Genomic DNA, 18,380 nt, shown 5'->3' with positions numbered 1-18,380 from the left:
CCATATTTCCTATCAAAAATCTAGTACTTAAATGCCTAGTTGTATTATATATATCAGACCAAAAACATGCTAGCACATCGTTATAATATATTTATTTTCCATAGTGTTTATGAAATAAAGCTACAAATCTAGCAATTTAATAGGGATTTTGAATACCTATAACATTGATTTTATTCAAAAATCACTCTTCATCATTGACATTAAGTAGTATTCCATACAGATGCTAGGTCCTTCTTTTTTTTTAAATTCTTAAAGCCATTTATATCAAGTTTCACCATTGAAAATATGGTCACTTTAATTAGTAAAAATATCAACTATGAGCCTCCAAGATCGTTTTTCCTTCTCTTATGAAACAATTTATGACGTCAGTGTATACGCTCATTGTATATTTTCTTAGCCAAGCCTTTAGGTGTGACACGTAATATACTTGTCATTCTCAAAGGAATGCTAGTTTCTATTTTTGAGTCGAATATTATAAACATCAAATGCCAATACATCTTTATATATCAAAAGAAAATGTTCCACTTATTTTTACCGAGAGATCAAAGTATTAAGCGTTTGATCTACAAAGTTTTGCTTTTAAAAAGATATATTCAATCATGCTCTAAATGGCCATTACTCTTAATAAGCAGTGCGGTATAAAATATGTCCTGCCGTTATTTAAAAATAAAAGAAACTGAAAATGAACGTGGTAACCTTAAGAATTTGAAGGATATTTGGGAAGAGGGCATTTTATTAGGTCAGATGCAAGCAGCTTTTATCATATTCCTTATATAGCAAGGACAGTAAGGCTGGAATCACGTTTTCCATCCTTCATTCTACCTTGTATCTTACATTTATAACTCCCAAGCAAATCCACATTATTTCACTCCGTCTTTCATAATCACACACAATAGCCTTTACTTATAAGTTCCCTTCACAAGAATCAAATAATATAGATAACAGCTTTAGAAAAATAAAAATCATGTTCAGCTTGCAACTACAAAAAAAATTAGGGCATATTTTATACACCACTAATAATAAGACATGGTAACACTATAGTCTATATATTTTTCTTGCAATGTTACTTACAAATATCTAAGGTATGCTTTTTCGTCAAAAAGAAAAAAAAATCACTTACGAGCATCGTGATAGTATTTTCCTGCTAGTTATGATTAAAATTCCCTTTTTTTCTCAGCGAATGCATAAAATCTTTCAAGAGAGCTGTTGTTATTATTATGAATGTATATTATGAATGCAAATATAATATTATGTCGCATACATATTGGGATTTTGGCAACTAAAAAATGAACTCTTCAAATGAACATTTACAATAGGGGAGACTGGGGCAGATACAACACTTTTGTTATTGGCTCAGTAACCCATAAATCATTTGAACCAGACATGCTTTAATTTAATACAACTTACAAAAATATGTACACCAATGTTTTATTATATTTCAAGATGACAATAGTCACATATTACATTTGAATACGACTTGTCAAATGTTGCATCTGTTCCTGTAGATAAACACGGTTGCAGTAGTTTAAAAAATCGACTTTGAGTTAGAAATTAAGAAAGCAAAACATTTTTAGCACATCTTTTTGTAGAATCAAACTTTTCAAAATTATCCTTTTCGTTTTCAAAGAAGAGGTTGCGTGTATGAAAACGTTCGCCTATCCGAAGCCACTACTACAGTTTATCAAAATAATATATATATATATGATTAAATAGATTTGTTTTATTGTATTATTAGATCACTGTATAAATTACATTTAGTAGAATCTGTTTAATGGACAAATTACAACTTGTACGAAATACTTATATTTACCTAATTAAATATTATATAAGTACAATTAATATAATTCTTTAGGCTTTCATATGATTAAATGAAACCATTTTTCCATTTAAAAAGTATTTTTTTTGGAGCAAATAAGAACGTTAATATCAAATATGTAATTGATATTTAAATATTCTAAGTTTCCTAATTAATGGATTTACTTAAAGCATAAACATTTATATATATATACATAATATTTACACATGGAGGAACAAATTCTATTTTAGCCAATACAGTGGAGAGAATAAGTATTTTATCCGCTAGCGATTTTGTAATTTTGCACTCTGACAAAGGTAAAAACTGTCTATAATCTTAATGATAGGTTTATTTTAATAGTAAGACACATTGTATGAACAAAAAAATGCGAGTTATAACTAAAAAAACACCTCCCTACCGTTTTCAAGTTTTGGGGTGTTTTCTGCCAAAAAAAAAAAAGTGACAACTGCACTGCATTGAAGAGATGAAAGGATTTTCTATCTTCCAGGAAATTTTTGATTAATTTTCTTTAGGGTAGGACTCTGAAAATGGGTCGTGTAATGAGTTGTCCAGTACGACTCATGACCCCAAACATATTGTTATGGCCAGAAAAAAGTGGCTCAAGAAGAAAAAAAATGTGGTTTTGGAGTGACCTAGCCAGTTTCGGGCCTCATTCAACCCTGTAACAAATCTTTTTCAGTTGAATGTTTTTTTCTGTTTCGTTTTGGAAAAAATGTTGTAAAATGCCATAAAAGTAACAAGGAGACATAGACATGTACAATTTAAACTTCTTTTTACGTTATTGTATTGATACGAAAAAATTTGAAAACACGCATGTCGTCATCAACAATTAATCTACAAAATCGGTCTAGACCGAAGTTTAAATAGTTTTAAACTTTTCTAGTTGATCCATACAGATGGAACTTCTTCAAAGGAAAGATCTAAAATTTCCAGATTGGAACCCAACAGTATTACCTATGTATGTGTATGGAATTATAGATACATGGAATAATGCAGCTTAGCTTATTTTTCTTTATTTCCCCTCTTGAAGAAATGGAGTAAAAAATGACGTACTCTTTTTTTTTAAACAATCACTTCTTTAAAGGATCAAACTAGTTAGGCCCAACAAAAAATTATTATGGTCTCCGACTGATCCAGAATTTATAAATCAATGCTCAATACTATAAATTATCTATGTACTTAATTAAGTATGTAATTTATTATTAGATATGGTGTTCATGCTCTGAATTAGTGAGTAATTATATGTTAATTACTCACTGAAATGCAATTATTGTACTTCATTTTATCTAAGTGCATACTTCTTCTAACTTGACTTTAATACAAAAACAAAATTATTCATTCCTTTACAAAAGCATGTTTCTGTAAAGTCTCAATTCTTAAAGCATTACGACATTAAAGGAAAGCCGAATATTATATACATATGTTTTCTCGACATCTCTTTATAATTTCATTGAAAATACGGCTCGTTAAAAATATTGTTACTTCAATGAATTATATTTTGTATCGTAAATGATCTATTTTAATGATCATTTAGTATTTTTCATATACTCGTTTATCATTTGTCACATCACCTAAAAAGGTTGTCATTATGATTTCAAACTAATAAATATATGCATTAGCATCATTGTGTTTATAGGGAAATACAAGTGATTTTTTATTTATACATAATGTGTACAAATTGCTACCCAAAATGAGATGAAGCACTTTAAATGATAATTTAGAATATGTGTTTTAAGAATAACGCAAAAATGGAATGTTCCAAGGATGTTCGACATAATGATACAATTTTTGACTATTTCAATGAAAATTACTAATTGATAAGTATTATTCCGTAGCAAATTATAATGTTCAAATGTCCAAAGTCATAACAATCGTAAATACATAATAAATACGTACTTCTAAAGGATCAAAAATAAAAAGATAGCGGCAATGTGGCATGACCGTTGTTTACATACATTAATCTGTTTACTAAATGATCGAATGTAGTGCTGTCTTGTAGCAAAATATTACACCTCCTAGAAAGATAACATGTGGACATTTAAACTTCATAATTTGCCACAGATCACTATTAATCAATTAGTAATTTTCATTGAAATAATCAAAAAATGATATCATTAATATATGGATATATTTATTATTTGTAATTTCATAATTGAAATTGTATTTTGTTGGAAAATATAATTTTTATATTTTTTTCATGCCATATTTCTTCTGTTTTGTCACAATTTGTTTTTTTATTAGCAAACAGATTTATATGTTTTTTTTTGTTTTTTTTGTGTTTTTTTTCTTCCTTTACTGGTCAGATGAACTTGCGCTGATAAAGTATAAGTAAACATTATTATAATATTAGACCGGGCACGAATCTACGCAGATTGAGTTCAAGAGAATAATTACTCCCAAGGGCGTTGTCCATTGAGCTACGTCGTTCTATTGTTTTATTTTCCAATTTAAATAGTTAGATTTATAATAATCAGGCCTGTCTCCACGGAAGGATATTTGTGAAAGGGGGGAGAGGTGATGCTTTCATAAAAATTTGTCATTATTCAAAGAAACATGTCTTTAATTCATAATTACCTTCCAAAAATATATTTGTACAAAAAATCAATATCCTATTCTGAAATGTATTAATTTGTAAATATTGTCTTCCCCCCTAAAACCAACATATAATTAATTAGTGATACAATGTAATATTTAATATGAATAGCTACTACACCAGTTAGTCTATAATATTATGTTTTATTTCTTAAGCTTGATGTATAAAAAATGTGACGTCATATTTGGACACATTAAATTACAAGGACAAGGACAAATGGACGGCAGCTGATTGCTGGCTACTACATTTAATTTATGTATGTATGTATGTAATTATATTGTACAGTAATAGCTTAAGATACAAGTGCACAACATACGAGTTTTTTTTAGGCAAAAAAAGCCAAAAATAATTATGAACAGTAACTAATTACATAGAGAATATATACAGCAACAAAGTTTTTAATGATGAGTTTGTTATCGACTCGAGATGGCGTCTGCTGTTGTTCGGGTATTTATGCTATAATTATCTATTGTAAAAATCAAGTTTTTTAAGAATATATAAATATATCACATAGCTTGGGTATATAACAGTTGACGTGATCTACCGCGACACTAGTACCATCACGCAATATATTTTTGCGTAATTAATAGTAAAATAAAAATATATAAGAAATAAGTAAAAAAAATTTAATCAAAGTTTAGTTATGTTACGGAATTTTGTAGTTATTTTTTTTATGTATTCTACATATATGTACTTAAGTTTCCCCATTACTTTGACTTAGGAGTTTGCGACTTACGAGCTCGATCCAGAAACGAATTAAACTCGTATGCAAGGGTGTAACTGTACAGTTTTGTATCCTTAGTAGCAATTGCTCTATTTGAGGTATTGTAACTTAATTACTCGTGCAAGATAGATAGAAAAAACGCGTTGATGGATATTTAAGGAGTAGTAATGAGGAATTTAAAACGCATTTCTGGTTTTGTTTACATACATATATTTATTTACCCTAATATATATGTATATAGAAGGCTAAAGACCCTGTTTTTTTCTTTATATTTTTCATGTTGATATTTACATTAATGTACATAGAGTGCATACATCTATATACACGATCGTTTCTATAAACATTAGTCTTAGATTCGAGGTTTACAACGACTCAACTTTACTAAAGTCCACAATTTTCTCAACAAACTATTCTCCAACTAACCCCAAATATTTTTTAGAAAAATCGAGTTTACTTCAACTCGAATAAGGAACTAATTATTATCAAAACTCAAGACGTTTGAGTAATGATTTGCAGAGGTGGGAAAAAGGCCTAATACTGAATGTACGGGTTAAGTCTCAAGTCTTTGATTACATATTTGAATATTTTTATCAAGTCCAGTTTGAAATTTCGTTCGAGTCCATTTCAAATCCATAATTATTGTGCAGTGTTACACTTCTTTATAGTCTTAACTTTCCAGTCCACGTCAACTCTTGAGTCTTAGCTACGACTATATTGTTAACGTCGAGTTACAAGTTTTCATTCAAAGTCCCCATCTTTACTTTTATTAGTCAAATTGGTTTATTGTGTCCTAAGACAGACACGTGGACTTGACGGCGAACTCAAAAACTCGAACTCGACCGGCCTCAATTTTTTTTAACTCTAATTCAACACTATTAAGTATTAAATGTAGTTTGAACATATAAATTATAGTTGGATTTCAGTATGGAAATCCTATACCTGTTTGACATTGTTATAATTTTAATTAATTAGATCCAAATATGGTCTGGATATTTATCATAGTAAAAATCGGTATTGATCCGATCCCAAGTTATTATTATTTAAAAAAGTACATTTCTATTTGGAGAATGAATTTTTGGTCTTGAGTTCACAGTTCTGAATTGAAATCTTGGAATAGAAAAAATTTCTTAAGCCCCAATGTACAAAGCGGGTATGCATGTAGGATTTGAAATTGATAACAATGGCTATAATAAAAAGCTGAACTGTGTTTAAAGGTGTATAGAATAAGTCCTTGAATGTGAAAACAACTTTTTGTAGTTCTTACCTGAAGATGATTTTAAAATTTATAAAGCTGTTATCAAGCCTTGAAGACTTGTCGGAGAGTTGTACGGGTAAGTACTTTTTGGACTCGGAGTAGAATTGAGTATAGAAAACAGAGTAATTCTAACCTATACATCCTTTTTTAGGATCAGGAGTCGGATTTGTGTTTATTTCCTTCATGTCATGACTGCTTGCAGCTGATCAAATACAACATTATGACAGCTAAGCTACTCTCCTCTAAAAAATTCTTCAAATTGTTAGGAATAATACGTTGATTTTCGGTTTCTTTTTATTTTTACATATCGACAGAACATATCTTATGCAGCACTGAAAAAAATGTCAAAAACTTGCGTAAGTACTTTATACATGACCGTTATGTTCGGACCGAAAAAAATATGTCTCGAAAATAGTCTTAACACTAATATCCATAATATTTTTATTTTTGTAATACTGGGATATAATATTAATATGTATAATGTATGTATCCATTATTATAAAGTATTTTGTTACAAGTTGTTGAAAGCTAAATAATCTATGATACTATTTGTAAAGTCATGATTTTATTATTTACTTATTAATTGTACATACGAATATTTCTTATATTTTAATTAAATATTACTGGCACATGTGTTGTATGTATTCATACTACATATTTATTAATCCATTATCTAAAAAAACACATCAAAATTAACTAACCTTTAATTGAGTACCTACATATTATTGTCTTCTCATTCCCATGAACATAAATCTGAATCATGAATTTAAATTAAGGCGTTCGAAGTCAAACACATGTAAATACATATTGTATAGTGGAAAATTATATGGTCAGGTGGTGTGTTAACAATAGAAAAGACATAATAAACATACCTGAACATTTGAAGAATGTTTGAGAGGAGAGCGGTTTAGCTGTCATGACGTTTCATTGGACTATCTGCGAGCATCTATGTCATAAAGAAAATAAACACAAACCCCATCTATGTATCTAGCAATGATATTGACAGAAATTACTCCAATTTATATCCTCAATTCTACTCTGAGTCCAACAAGGACTTGCACTTATAACTCCGCAACAAATCCTTAGTGTAACTCTTCGTCTTTCATGAGCACAAGCACTAGTGATTACTTTATACTTATTTTCCTCTCTTCAAGAATAAATGAATAATAAAAACAGTAAATAAATAAGAATTTTTCAGGTTGCAACTATAAAAGACGTATTCTTATTGAGAATCATTTGTAGCGTCTTTCATATCCATTTATTTGAAGTGTGTTGTAGTCATGTGGCCCTCCAATAATAGTACTAAAAAAATTTGACCCTCTTTATCATGAATGTTACCCACCCCTGGTTTAGAAGAAGAAAAAAAGGAAAAATAGTGAGGAAAATAGAAATTAAGAAGAAATAGTGTTTATAACGATGACGAAGTAAGGAGTCACAAATCCGGGATCTTTAATTTATTTGGAAAGGACTAGTGACACCTTATTCATAGTAAGAAACTTCATCGATAAAAATAAATAAATGATTCAACAGTTCGAATTTAAAATATAAAACATGAAAAGGCGGAAAATATGTTATGCAGGTAAATCTCCCAGAGACAAAATTACCAGAAATGAAAATATTTATTGCAAAATTACTGAAGGCAGAAAGGTTCACCGAAAAATACAAAGAACCAGGAAAAACGCAGAGAAAAATAAGCACTTTAAGATTAGAAAAGGAAAAATTATACTATTGATCTTGTTTGAAATTTTGTTAATTTTTTCATAGATCGTCGTAGTGATAACATGTCTATCTGAAATACGAATTCCCACTAAGTTTTGGTGTTCTTTTTTTAAAATGCATAATATAACAATAATGTAGATAGTCAAACCTGGTTAACGACTAACTGTTTTCAGCGTGTCACAGATTTACAACTTGAATTACAACTTGTTTAAAAAATGCCATTTAGTAAACAACCTTTATAAAGGGATTCATATTTAAAGTTTTTGTACGAAATCTAAATTTAGCCCCTCCCAGTTAAGATCCACTGCAGTGTAGATAGTCATTTCGAACTTTGTTAATGTTTTTTTATTGATTTACCGAATTTAGTAAAAAATGTTGTAGTCTCAAATTTATTGGATTCATTCACAATGGATAGTGCTGTAGATTTCAGGGTATAAAGTAAACTCTGATTCACTCAAATGACTTTTTATCACTGAAAAGTCAAATAAAGTTGTCTTGAACTTTTATACAGGATTATAGGATAGTTTGAATTGAATCGAATAGTTACTTTTGACAAAATTTTGTTTTGCCACGTTTGAGGATCATTTTTGTCCTCCTTATGCTTTATAATCTTGTTCACAAATATTAAAAAAATGTCGTCCCTAGCATATATTTTAGCTTTGGACTAGTTTAGTTCATTCGTACGATTTACACGGATGATACCGCTCAAAATGAACAACGAAGATCAAGGGTGTGCAAACTTTTTATTCAAATGACAATATTAAGGAAATTGTAAAATAATAAGAGCTACATTCAAAGAAGCTCATTTTTTAAAGATGTATTGTTATTAAATAAAATGCATAATATTAATAAGTAAAAAAAGCTAAAGCAGAATAGTTTTAAGTAGAAAAAAATTGATTTTTCAGAATAGTATCCCCAAATTAATTATTAACGACTATTAAGGTTTTATTTTTGTCAGCCATCAATTTTCTACTACCCTTAATTACTCCTTATTAGTGTTCTGAACCTTGATTGGTTGAGCTGAAATTAGATGTTGCTGAGCTGTTAACAATTCCCTACTATTTAATGAAGAATAGTCCTACAGTTAGGATAACTATTATATAATTTCAGATTATTTTTTTTATCTCTTTTTGAATGAAAGATTGAGAGATACGATATGTCTCTATTGCTATTACTTTTTCTGAATCACATGAATAAACCTTAATTATTATAGAAACTTTTAGTAGTAAAAAAAATATTTTACAGGCTACATGGAGGCTACATGTTTGGCCTCCCCAGATTTACATAACGGTAAAATTGTAAGAGATTAATGATTTTGTGGTTATTAAGGACGACACTTTGACAAATAAGATAGTTTTTTTGTTTTCTTTATGTTGAAACGTTCACCCTCATTTTATCGAAGGATCTTTTAATTAATTAATGAATCTATGTTATGTTATTATTATTGATGGAACCGATTTAAATTTACATATTTTCCTCTTTTTAAGCCGATGGAGTGACATACTCTTTTGGTATTTTCATTGAGGAATTCATGCATTACTTTGGTGTTGGAGCGAGTTCTGTGTCTTTTATTGCGTCCATCCTTGTTGGTATCACACTTGGAAGTGGTCCCATTGCTTCTGTAGTTACAAATCGCTATGGATGTCGCGTGGCAACGATGGCAGGTATTCCCCTCATTTCAACAATTTGTTTTCGAATTACATTTGTATATTATAGGTGCTGTTTTGGCTACATTTGGATTTGCTATATCATCTGTCATGAATAGTATTCCAGCTTTATATTTAACTATTGGAGTATGTACGGGTAAGGATGATTAAATACTTATGTACCCGAAAAATTAAGTCACGCAAAGATATAAACATCAACCATGAATTTGTATATTGACAATTTTGTTTACATTTTTATGGAGTCTGGTCCAGGAATCATATGCAAAAATCATTTCCAAAAGCTTTTTTTTATTACCTAGCTCCTTATTTGGGAAACTTCAGATTTTTTTTTTTTTGTTAGAAAATAAATTTCAAATATTCCTTGGATTTGGCACTCCCTTCAATATATTTTTTGAACGCCTCTAGAACAGAGCCTGTTTGAAAATAAGCTGGGTCTAAGGCAAAGATAAATATTCGTGCTCTTTTCTTTCTTTTTCCTCAAAATTTTCTTTTTTTTTTTCTTTTTAAATCTTTCTTTATAAATAATTTGACTTTTTTTAGACAATAAAATAATGGCTCCTTTTATAAAAAAATGTGTAAATGTTATCTTCTAATCGGCCTCTTTTTAATAAATGGAATGCATGTTAAATGACCAAGTTTAAAGTAATAAATTATTCAATTTTATTCTTAATTTTGGGCCCTATAAAATATCCATTGTCAGGAAGAGGGAATAATGACCCTGTGCCCAGTAGTTTATAAATCCATTATTGTTATATTTAGTGTTGTGTTGGTACTTAATTATTATGAGTAGTCTTGTCTAAGACGGAACTGGACTGGACCACGCCCTTCGGTACTAAATAGGTACCGACACAACACTACATATATTTATGTCATTTCCTACTTTTGAATCATTTTACTATAATGGTTTTATAATCTGCAGGATTTGGATTTGGGTTGATATACTTACCTGCCATTGTTAGTGTGTCAATGTACTTTGAAAAGAAAAGGGCTTTCGCTACTGGAATAGCTGTGTGTGGCTCTGGATTAGGGACATTTATTATGTCCCCCGTCACAACGACGTAAGAAGTAAAACATTTTGTATTTATATTTTGTAAACATTTAAGTTATACTTTATGTGTAGTTATATCAAGTGTTGGTATCATTTATAAAAATATTCAATTTTAAACTTTTTTTTTCCCATTTTAAGACTAATTGAAAACTACAAATGGCAAGGAGCCATACTCATTACATCCGGAATTATTGCATTATGCTTTTTTTTTGGTTTATTGTTTAAGCCATTAAAATCACTAAGTAATGAAGAAGCTGATTGTGATAAAGAAAAAAATATTGCAAACTTTGAAGAGGCTGAGAAGATGCTCTGTCTTGAAAATGGTGCTCCTGTAAGTCCTCCCTTAGTTATATTGTTACACTTTTAATATTACTTACTACAAAATGAACTGTCCAGTTTTCAGGTTAGTGTCTTCTTCTTTTTTCTGCATATTGACCTACTGAGGACACTCAAAAAAAGTTTGAGGCATCTCATGCCATTTTCCAATTTAATTTAGAAAAAAATGGATTTTTGGGTCAAAATTGAACATTTTTAGGCCTCTACTACCCTACCAAATGAGTCATAAATTGTAATTTTCAGATTTTTTAGTATTTGGTTTATATTAAAAAATATTGTGCACCTTGTATTTAACAATTTAAGCAGTCTTTGTATGATGTGGTGAATGATTTGATATTCCCTGTTTTATGAAAGACTAGCAGGAGTACCCGGCATTGTTCGGAGTAATTATGCATCGACAAAGAGACAAACTTATTTTTATTAATAAGGACAAACGAATAGCTAAATTATTCAAGTCATTCATACATAAATGTCATTTATTACATCTAATTCGTATATAAAATATTACGGGCCGTTGTCAAGGGCAAACAATAACTCATCCAATATAACCCTCCTTATTTTGCCTTTTTTTAATATGACGCGCTGAGCAAGACACACCCTTGTTGCTACATCGTTATTTCTTTGATCAAGTAGTTACAGAGTTTTGATATATTAAGTGTTGACAAACATATAAACTTTGCTTTATTAATCAAAGATTATGTTTCTTCTTTTTGTTCAATAACTATGACTTCAACTAGGGTTAAAGGTTATGTTTGATAAAGCAGGGGAACCTCAATTCATTGAGCACATTTTACAAAGACCCCTTAAATTATTAAAAACAATGTACATAATATTTTTCATTGATAATCCAAATACTAAAAAAATATAATAAGTACAATTTTATAATAAATATTAACCCAAAAACGGGACAGTTTCCAACATACAAATGGAGGATCAATCTTTATAATACATTTACTTTGAAACAGGAAATATGTTTGAATGGTGAGGCCCTCCGTCCCATTGAAAAACAATATCAAGCAAACAGTACTCGAATGGCTCTAAGCCATCCTGTTATTTCAAATCTCTCCAAATCTGATAATTCAGATAACGACGGGGATATCATTTTCTATGGGTCCCATTCCAAAATATATGACAAAAACAGACATGTGCCTCGGAACAAACCTCATATAAGAGACTCTAAGCAAAACATCGTTCTTAAAAGAAAGGACATATTTTACAGTGGGAGTTTATATAATCTGAGAGAATTTAGAGATGATCCAGATGGTTACTCTAAAAATGTCACATTACAACTTGAGGAAAGCGAAACTGTGGGAAACGCTTTTCAAGAATGGCTTAAGGTAATAATTATACCATGATATCAAAGGATAACGTAACTGGATACTAATAAAAAAAAATTGTTGTAGGCTTTCAAAAAATTAGTTGATTTTTCATTGCTGAAGGATTCGATTTACATTGTTTTTGTCGTCTCCAATTTCCTCACATCAATTGGATTCAATGTTCCTTACGTGTATACTTTTGTAAGATACTCTTTACCTAAATATTATATAAATATATCCATACCATACTATTTTTCTCTCTGTGGCTAGGACCGTGCTCAAAATACTCTTAAGATGCCAAAAGAAGATGCAAGCTACCTTATTTCTATTATAGGGATTGCCAATACTATTGGTCGTATCGTTTTAGGATACGTATCGGATAAACCCTGGTTAAATACTCTGTATCTGTACAATACTTGTTTAGCTATTTGTGGATTGTGTGAGTTCTTTTGAATCAAATTACCTACTCAAGTAATTATTCCAACCGATATATTGTAGGCCTTGGATTAAGTAATTTTTGTGTTACTTATACCACTCAAGCTATATATTGTGCTGTTTTCGGTGTTACATCCGGAGCGTATGTGGGACTGACCTCAGTTGTACTTGTTGAACTGATTGGACTAGACCAATTAACTCATGGCTTTGGATTACTCCTCCTTTTTCAAGGCATTGCTTCCGTCATCGGACCTCCCATCATTGGAGGATTAAAGGATTGGCTTGGAACCTACGATGTAGGTTTTTATTTGGCCGGATTTATTATTTTCGTTTCTGGTGTAATGTTGTTCATTCTACCCTGGATGCAACGCAGAGATAAAAAGAAGACTAAACCCATTGTAACAAACCCATAGTTTATTTATTTCCAGCTATATGTTTTTTTTTTGTTTACTGTTACCGAAAATGTCCATTAAACTTACATATTGATATAATATCCATCCCCTCTCACACATTATAAATATAATTTATTACGTTAAAAATAGGTATAATTCCAACTTCCTATTTTATATGTATTGAATATTGACAATTAATTACTATTATTTTACAAGTATATGAACTCTTAATTAGAAGGTAATTATAATATATTAAACAATATTTTTTAACTGTACATTGTCCTTTAGGAGGCCTATTTCATTTAAATTATATTTAGGTTGTTCAGAAAAGGTTAAATGAAGCTTGACGATTAGCTCTCAATCGCTAAGTTACCACCACTCAAAAAAATATTTGTACAATTTTTGTGTTACGTACTTGATAGGCCTACTATTCATATTATTTATAATATTATATGTATCGATATATTGAGTAAACCATGGAACTCTATTGAGGATATTGAAATTTTAGACTTATGTAAGCACGAGCGACCATTTGGGAGTACCTCCAGGTTTGGCCCTTTTCAAAGGATACTAAAACTTCAATGGAGCATAACCCCGTTTATACTTAATCAATTTCGAAAATGTTTGTTTTAAATACTCATAAGAGCCAGTGCTTTAATTTAATTTATATTAAAAAAATGATATTTATGGTAAAGATACCATGCAAACATTTTTGCGATAAATTGAAAATCGCGCCCCAGCCATTTTTCGTGCTTCATTTGACCAATTTTTTATTAAACGTTTAACTTACTTATACACTATTACTATGCAAAAATTAGATTGGGATCTCTATGGAATCATCTTTATTTAGACTTATAATTCAAAAAGGTCATATTTGTCATAACAGTAAATTCCTTATTTTTCTTGATTTTTTTAAGTATAATTAAGGTGAATTTGATGACATTAAAGACATTTCTAAAAATTACAACGTTGTAATCCAGGATGTAAATCGAGGTTTTTATAAGTATTCCTAACAAGTGACGATACACTCCCAGGTTCTCTAATAATTAAAAAAATGGCAATCTTCCGCTACAACTGTCATGATATCATCACAGCACATTACCAACACTGTAAATCCTTCTTAAGCCTGGTACGCTACAAAGGGAACTAAAATATTGCTAAAGTTTGATATTCTTCTCTACTTGTCATATTATCAAATGGAGTCAAAGAGAAAATGAAATTTTATTTTTGTACGTAGGCAAACAACGAAACTGAACATAAACTATAAAAAGATAAGGTTGAACATTGCTAAGTACTTGGCAATTTAATGCACGTATGCCGGTAAATGATCAATACTAAAAGTTTCTTAATAGTGCGATACCACCTAGTCAAGAATTAAATTAATAGTTCATAAGTAATCATTCACCTACTCTGGATTGCTCGAAGGTTACTTAACAGTGAGATATAATGATCAATGGGGACTTTCTTGTAAAACCAATCAGGGCAAATAAAACAACGAAGTCACTTTAAATTTTCTCCACCCGCATGGTCCGATATAAAGTTATATATTCCCAAAAACTGGTAATAGATGTATACTTAGGATATTTCTGACATTTTATTGTCTGTTTATCAAGCGACTAATTTCGCTAGACGTTTCAAAATCAGTAGTAAAAACTCTAATGGAACCTCCAAAGTGATGTTATTGTACAAATAACAAAAATGTATGATTTAGTAAGATATAGAACATTTTTAGTTATAGAGTATTTATTTTGATTTCAAATAAAAATGGGTCTGTTAATAATAGAAAAATTGAAAATAGCTATGAAAAAAACTAGTAATGGAAAGACAGTATTTTTTTAAGATCAACTGGAGTATGATTGATTTAAATGGAAGTTTCAACGCGACATTACATATAAAAGGAAAATAGTATGATCAAAACTTGGTGTAATCATAACTCACGAAGATATGATCTTATGACCTTAACATATAATACCATCCTATATTGATAAAATAATGAACTATTTAATTTTTTAAGAGAAGGTGATAAATGATCAAATACATGACATAAATATGCATATTTATAAGTTGGAAGGGTATCATTTGTTGAATATAACTTCATAAGGAAGAAAGGATAAATCATGGCAAATATGGCATTTTTTTAATTATAGGCCTAAATCAAGTTGATTCCATTGAGATCCCACTCTGATATTTTGCATTATCATAGTGTATGAGTAGGTTTATCTTCCAACAAAAATTAAACTTGAGGCCTGGCTGGGCGCCATTTATAATATTTCGGAATAATGTTTTCATGTTATTTTTTGCACGAACATTATTTCTAATAAAAATTAAATGAAAGCACGTATTCTTGTTAATATTTTAAAGCTACATTTTAAAATCGGGTTAAGTATGAGCAGATTTACGTCTTACTGAAGTTCAAGAGTATCCTTTGTTAAATGCCAAACTTTAAGGGACTCCGAAACGGGCTCAATCTCATAATTCTATATTTTCAGATATAGTGTTCTTTTGTTAGTATAAACATCCTCACGAAAAATGATCAAAATCGGTGACGTCGATATTGTGATGTTCGTTTTCTTTTCTTTTTTTAATTTGTACTTCTACACTTGCTCATAATTAAAAATGAGTCCTGAAATCATATTTTATACAAGCACATACAGTATACAATATAAGAGGCCATTATTTTTCAAAAGACGGGGTTTGTCCAAAACCTTCAGTGGATCCGATGTAACATAAAATTAGTTACAAGAAAAAGTTATGATTGTCGAAGATAAACGAATTTAGTGAACAGAACGTTTCTTAATGCACATAAGCAGAGATAGAAAACAGCCCTTATACTGTAATTCCAAGTCTTAAAGATTTATTTTGAGCTCATTTTAAATACAGAATTATAATATAGGGTCCATTGTGGTCAAACTTGTTTTGAGTTCATCTGTATAAAACTGCTTTCGATTCCAAGTCAATACAAGAGTTTTAGCTATCAAGTAAAAGTAATGTCTTTGATTGTTAGATGAAGTCGAGTTGTAAATATAAAAAAGATGGACTCAAGTCTAAGTCTCACTTAAGTATTAAGGATCGCAGTACAAACTATATTATCTAGCTGTTAGCAAACATAAATTTAAAAAAAAACTGTTTTAAAGGAACAAGTATACCTCCTTAATTATTTGAACAATAACAATCCTCAACATGCGCAAGAGTGACGGAAAATATAATCCACCAACATTTTTGACTTGTATGAAAGTTGATAATAAATTAATATATTCAGTCTTGTACACTTATAACTACCAGATAAAGATATAATTTAATAAAACATTATGTATCGAGAGGGCAGACTGAATTGCTAAAAAAAAAGGAAGCCAATGGCATGTATTTATTTACTCCTACAACTTATATTTGACTTACATTATCAATAACCTCGAAGTTATAGATTCACACTAACAAGACTTTAAAAAGGAAATTGATTCCAACAAGTAATAATGGATAGGTTTTTTGAGGATATATTACGTGGCAATGACACAAATAATTGAATATGCCTCAATGTAGTTTGAAACGAGGGAAGTATGTTATGAATGTATCTGCTTAAATTCTATAAGGATCAGCCAATGCAAGTTCAGGCTCATGATATCCCAACTCTTCTAGGGTAGAAATGCCGAGTTCCTTCATTGTAGGACCAATTTCCTGCAAATATATGGAATAATAGATTAATATATATTTTGACTGATATTAATATAGGCCAATTTTGACAGACGTCATAAATTGCACCATAATTGTAGGAGAGGCTATATTGATAGTTGATATTTTGACTATATAAAATAAACAAACTTCCAATAAATATTGATTAAACTTTACCCAATGGATTTGAGGATAAAAAAGACTCTGAATTTGCATTAAATACTTCTTTTTGTCAATGATAAACAATTATACTTTAATATAATAAAAATAATATATACTGAGAATCCCTAAGAAATGTTAAAATTTATTATTACTTTTGATCAATTAGGGATGAGAAAAGTATTATTTCAATTATAATAGTTAACTTATTATCTGCAATATCGAAATAGGATCGTATAACGACGTAATACATATTATAGAGGGATATATATTGGATAGACAGTAAGGTTTAAGTTCTTTTATTTGTGGTTCCCATTTTGACATCCAATCATTTACTATTTTCTTTAATATTAATATAAAAAGGGATTTCATTCTTATATAAAACTAGGCTGTATAGGCCCTCAGAATGCCTAATATCAACAATGCTCCTGAGTTCATGTGAAAAGGCTTTATATTTGTATTCATACCTGCATGATGTAAGGCCAAATGACCTCTTCGTGAGTGGAACACTTCATTTTGGTAGCTTCAAGGAATCGAATGGCCAACCCGAAGTCGTTTAATCTCCTACATGCCTTGAGGCCAGCAATGATGATGGGTGGCTCAGGAACTAAATCCAGAGCGTAGAGGTTGTTAAACCCCTGCCGGGCTTCCCATCCATCTAATTCTGGGCGTTCGAAAAAGGCGATGACTTTTGTCTCAAAGTCTGCATCGTAGATTTCGTGATGGGAAATTTTGAGGGTACGAACACCTGCGGGGCATCAATCAAGTTACTAACTCCAAAACACCGACCCAATCCCCTTGAAAAAACTTGGGAAATACTTACCAGTGCTTGTGACAGGAACTAGGGATCGCCTTTGTAAGAGACGAGCGGAGGATGAGACCAAAGAGCGGAGCATTTTGTATCAGTGCGAAACGAAATATTCCAAGCTGAAGAAAATGGAATCTGCTGTAAGCTGCAACTTTATTTCAATTCGGAGAAAGGGAACTACTAATAAGAGAGGAAAGGATAAAAAAACAGTGATAGAGAATAAATAATATAGACTAATATATTCGCGAGCAGCTGATTATAACAAATAAGCGCCCTCTTTGGATCATATAGATATTCATAAGACAATATTAGTTTGCATTACGGCCAATAGATATCGCGTAATATAAATGGACGATATTGCTACATATTAAATATATCCAAGGTATATATAATCCTTGGATATTACTATTAGTATTACTTATTGCGATTGACTACAAAATATCTGG

The 18,380-nt window shown here is 30.2% G+C and overlaps 2 protein-coding genes across 3 annotated transcripts in view; one reads left to right on the top strand and one right to left on the bottom strand.

Moving 5' to 3' along the window:
• The window catches only part of Mct1 (Monocarboxylate transporter 1), a 49,830-nt gene extending 36,254 nt beyond the window's left edge, over positions 1 to 13,576 (top strand). Inside the window, exons 1-9 of one of the 2 annotated variants that reach the window (XM_040709979.2) lie at positions 4,576 to 4,665; positions 9,595 to 9,771; positions 9,824 to 9,910; positions 10,694 to 10,832; positions 10,961 to 11,153; positions 12,124 to 12,495; positions 12,562 to 12,675; positions 12,745 to 12,913; positions 12,973 to 13,576. In XM_040709979.2, the coding sequence (XP_040565913.1) occupies positions 9,639 to 9,771; positions 9,824 to 9,910; positions 10,694 to 10,832; positions 10,961 to 11,153; positions 12,124 to 12,495; positions 12,562 to 12,675; positions 12,745 to 12,913; positions 12,973 to 13,322 (1,557 nt within the window). In that variant the 5' untranslated portion in view covers positions 4,576 to 4,665; positions 9,595 to 9,638 and the 3' untranslated portion in view covers positions 13,323 to 13,576. Of the gene's footprint in view, positions 1 to 4,575; positions 4,666 to 9,594; positions 9,772 to 9,823; positions 9,911 to 10,693; positions 10,833 to 10,960; positions 11,154 to 12,123; positions 12,496 to 12,561; positions 12,676 to 12,744; positions 12,914 to 12,972 lie in introns of those variants that run through there. The other variant, XM_040709978.2, reaches the window with a different exon arrangement.
• Positions 13,577 to 16,638: 3,062 nt separating this feature from the next.
• COX5A (Cytochrome c oxidase subunit 5A) lies at positions 16,639 to 18,164 on the bottom strand. Its single transcript, XM_040709980.2, has 3 exons — positions 17,950 to 18,164; positions 17,594 to 17,874; positions 16,639 to 16,973 (listed from the first exon to the last, which is right to left on the bottom strand). Exons 1-3 carry the CDS (start codon positions 18,020 to 18,022, stop codon positions 16,875 to 16,877), a joined length of 453 nt encoding a protein of 150 aa, XP_040565914.1. The 5' UTR covers positions 18,023 to 18,164; the 3' UTR covers positions 16,639 to 16,874.
• Positions 18,165 to 18,380: the final 216 nt, after the last annotated feature.

Source organism: Lepeophtheirus salmonis, chromosome 4, assembly GCF_016086655.4.
Source record: "Lepeophtheirus salmonis chromosome 4, UVic_Lsal_1.4, whole genome shotgun sequence".
NCBI lineage: Eukaryota > Metazoa > Arthropoda > Copepoda > Siphonostomatoida > Caligidae > Lepeophtheirus > Lepeophtheirus salmonis.
This window is presented reverse-complemented; position numbering and strand designations above follow the sequence as displayed.

Bases quoted from the DNA above. Each gene is read 5' to 3' on its own strand.
- COX5A (XM_040709980.2), bottom strand. From the start codon at position 18,022: ATGCTCCGCTCTTTGGTCTCATCCTCCGCTCGTCTCTTACAAAGGCGA. The intron at 17,875-17,949 runs GTAAGTATTTCC...GATGCCCCGCAG, and splicing joins AGTTCCTGTCACAAGCACTG to GTGTTCGTACCCTCAAAATT. The intron at 16,974-17,593 runs GTATGAATACAA...ATATATTTGCAG, and splicing joins TTTGGCCTTACATCATGCAG to GAAATTGGTCCTACAATGAA.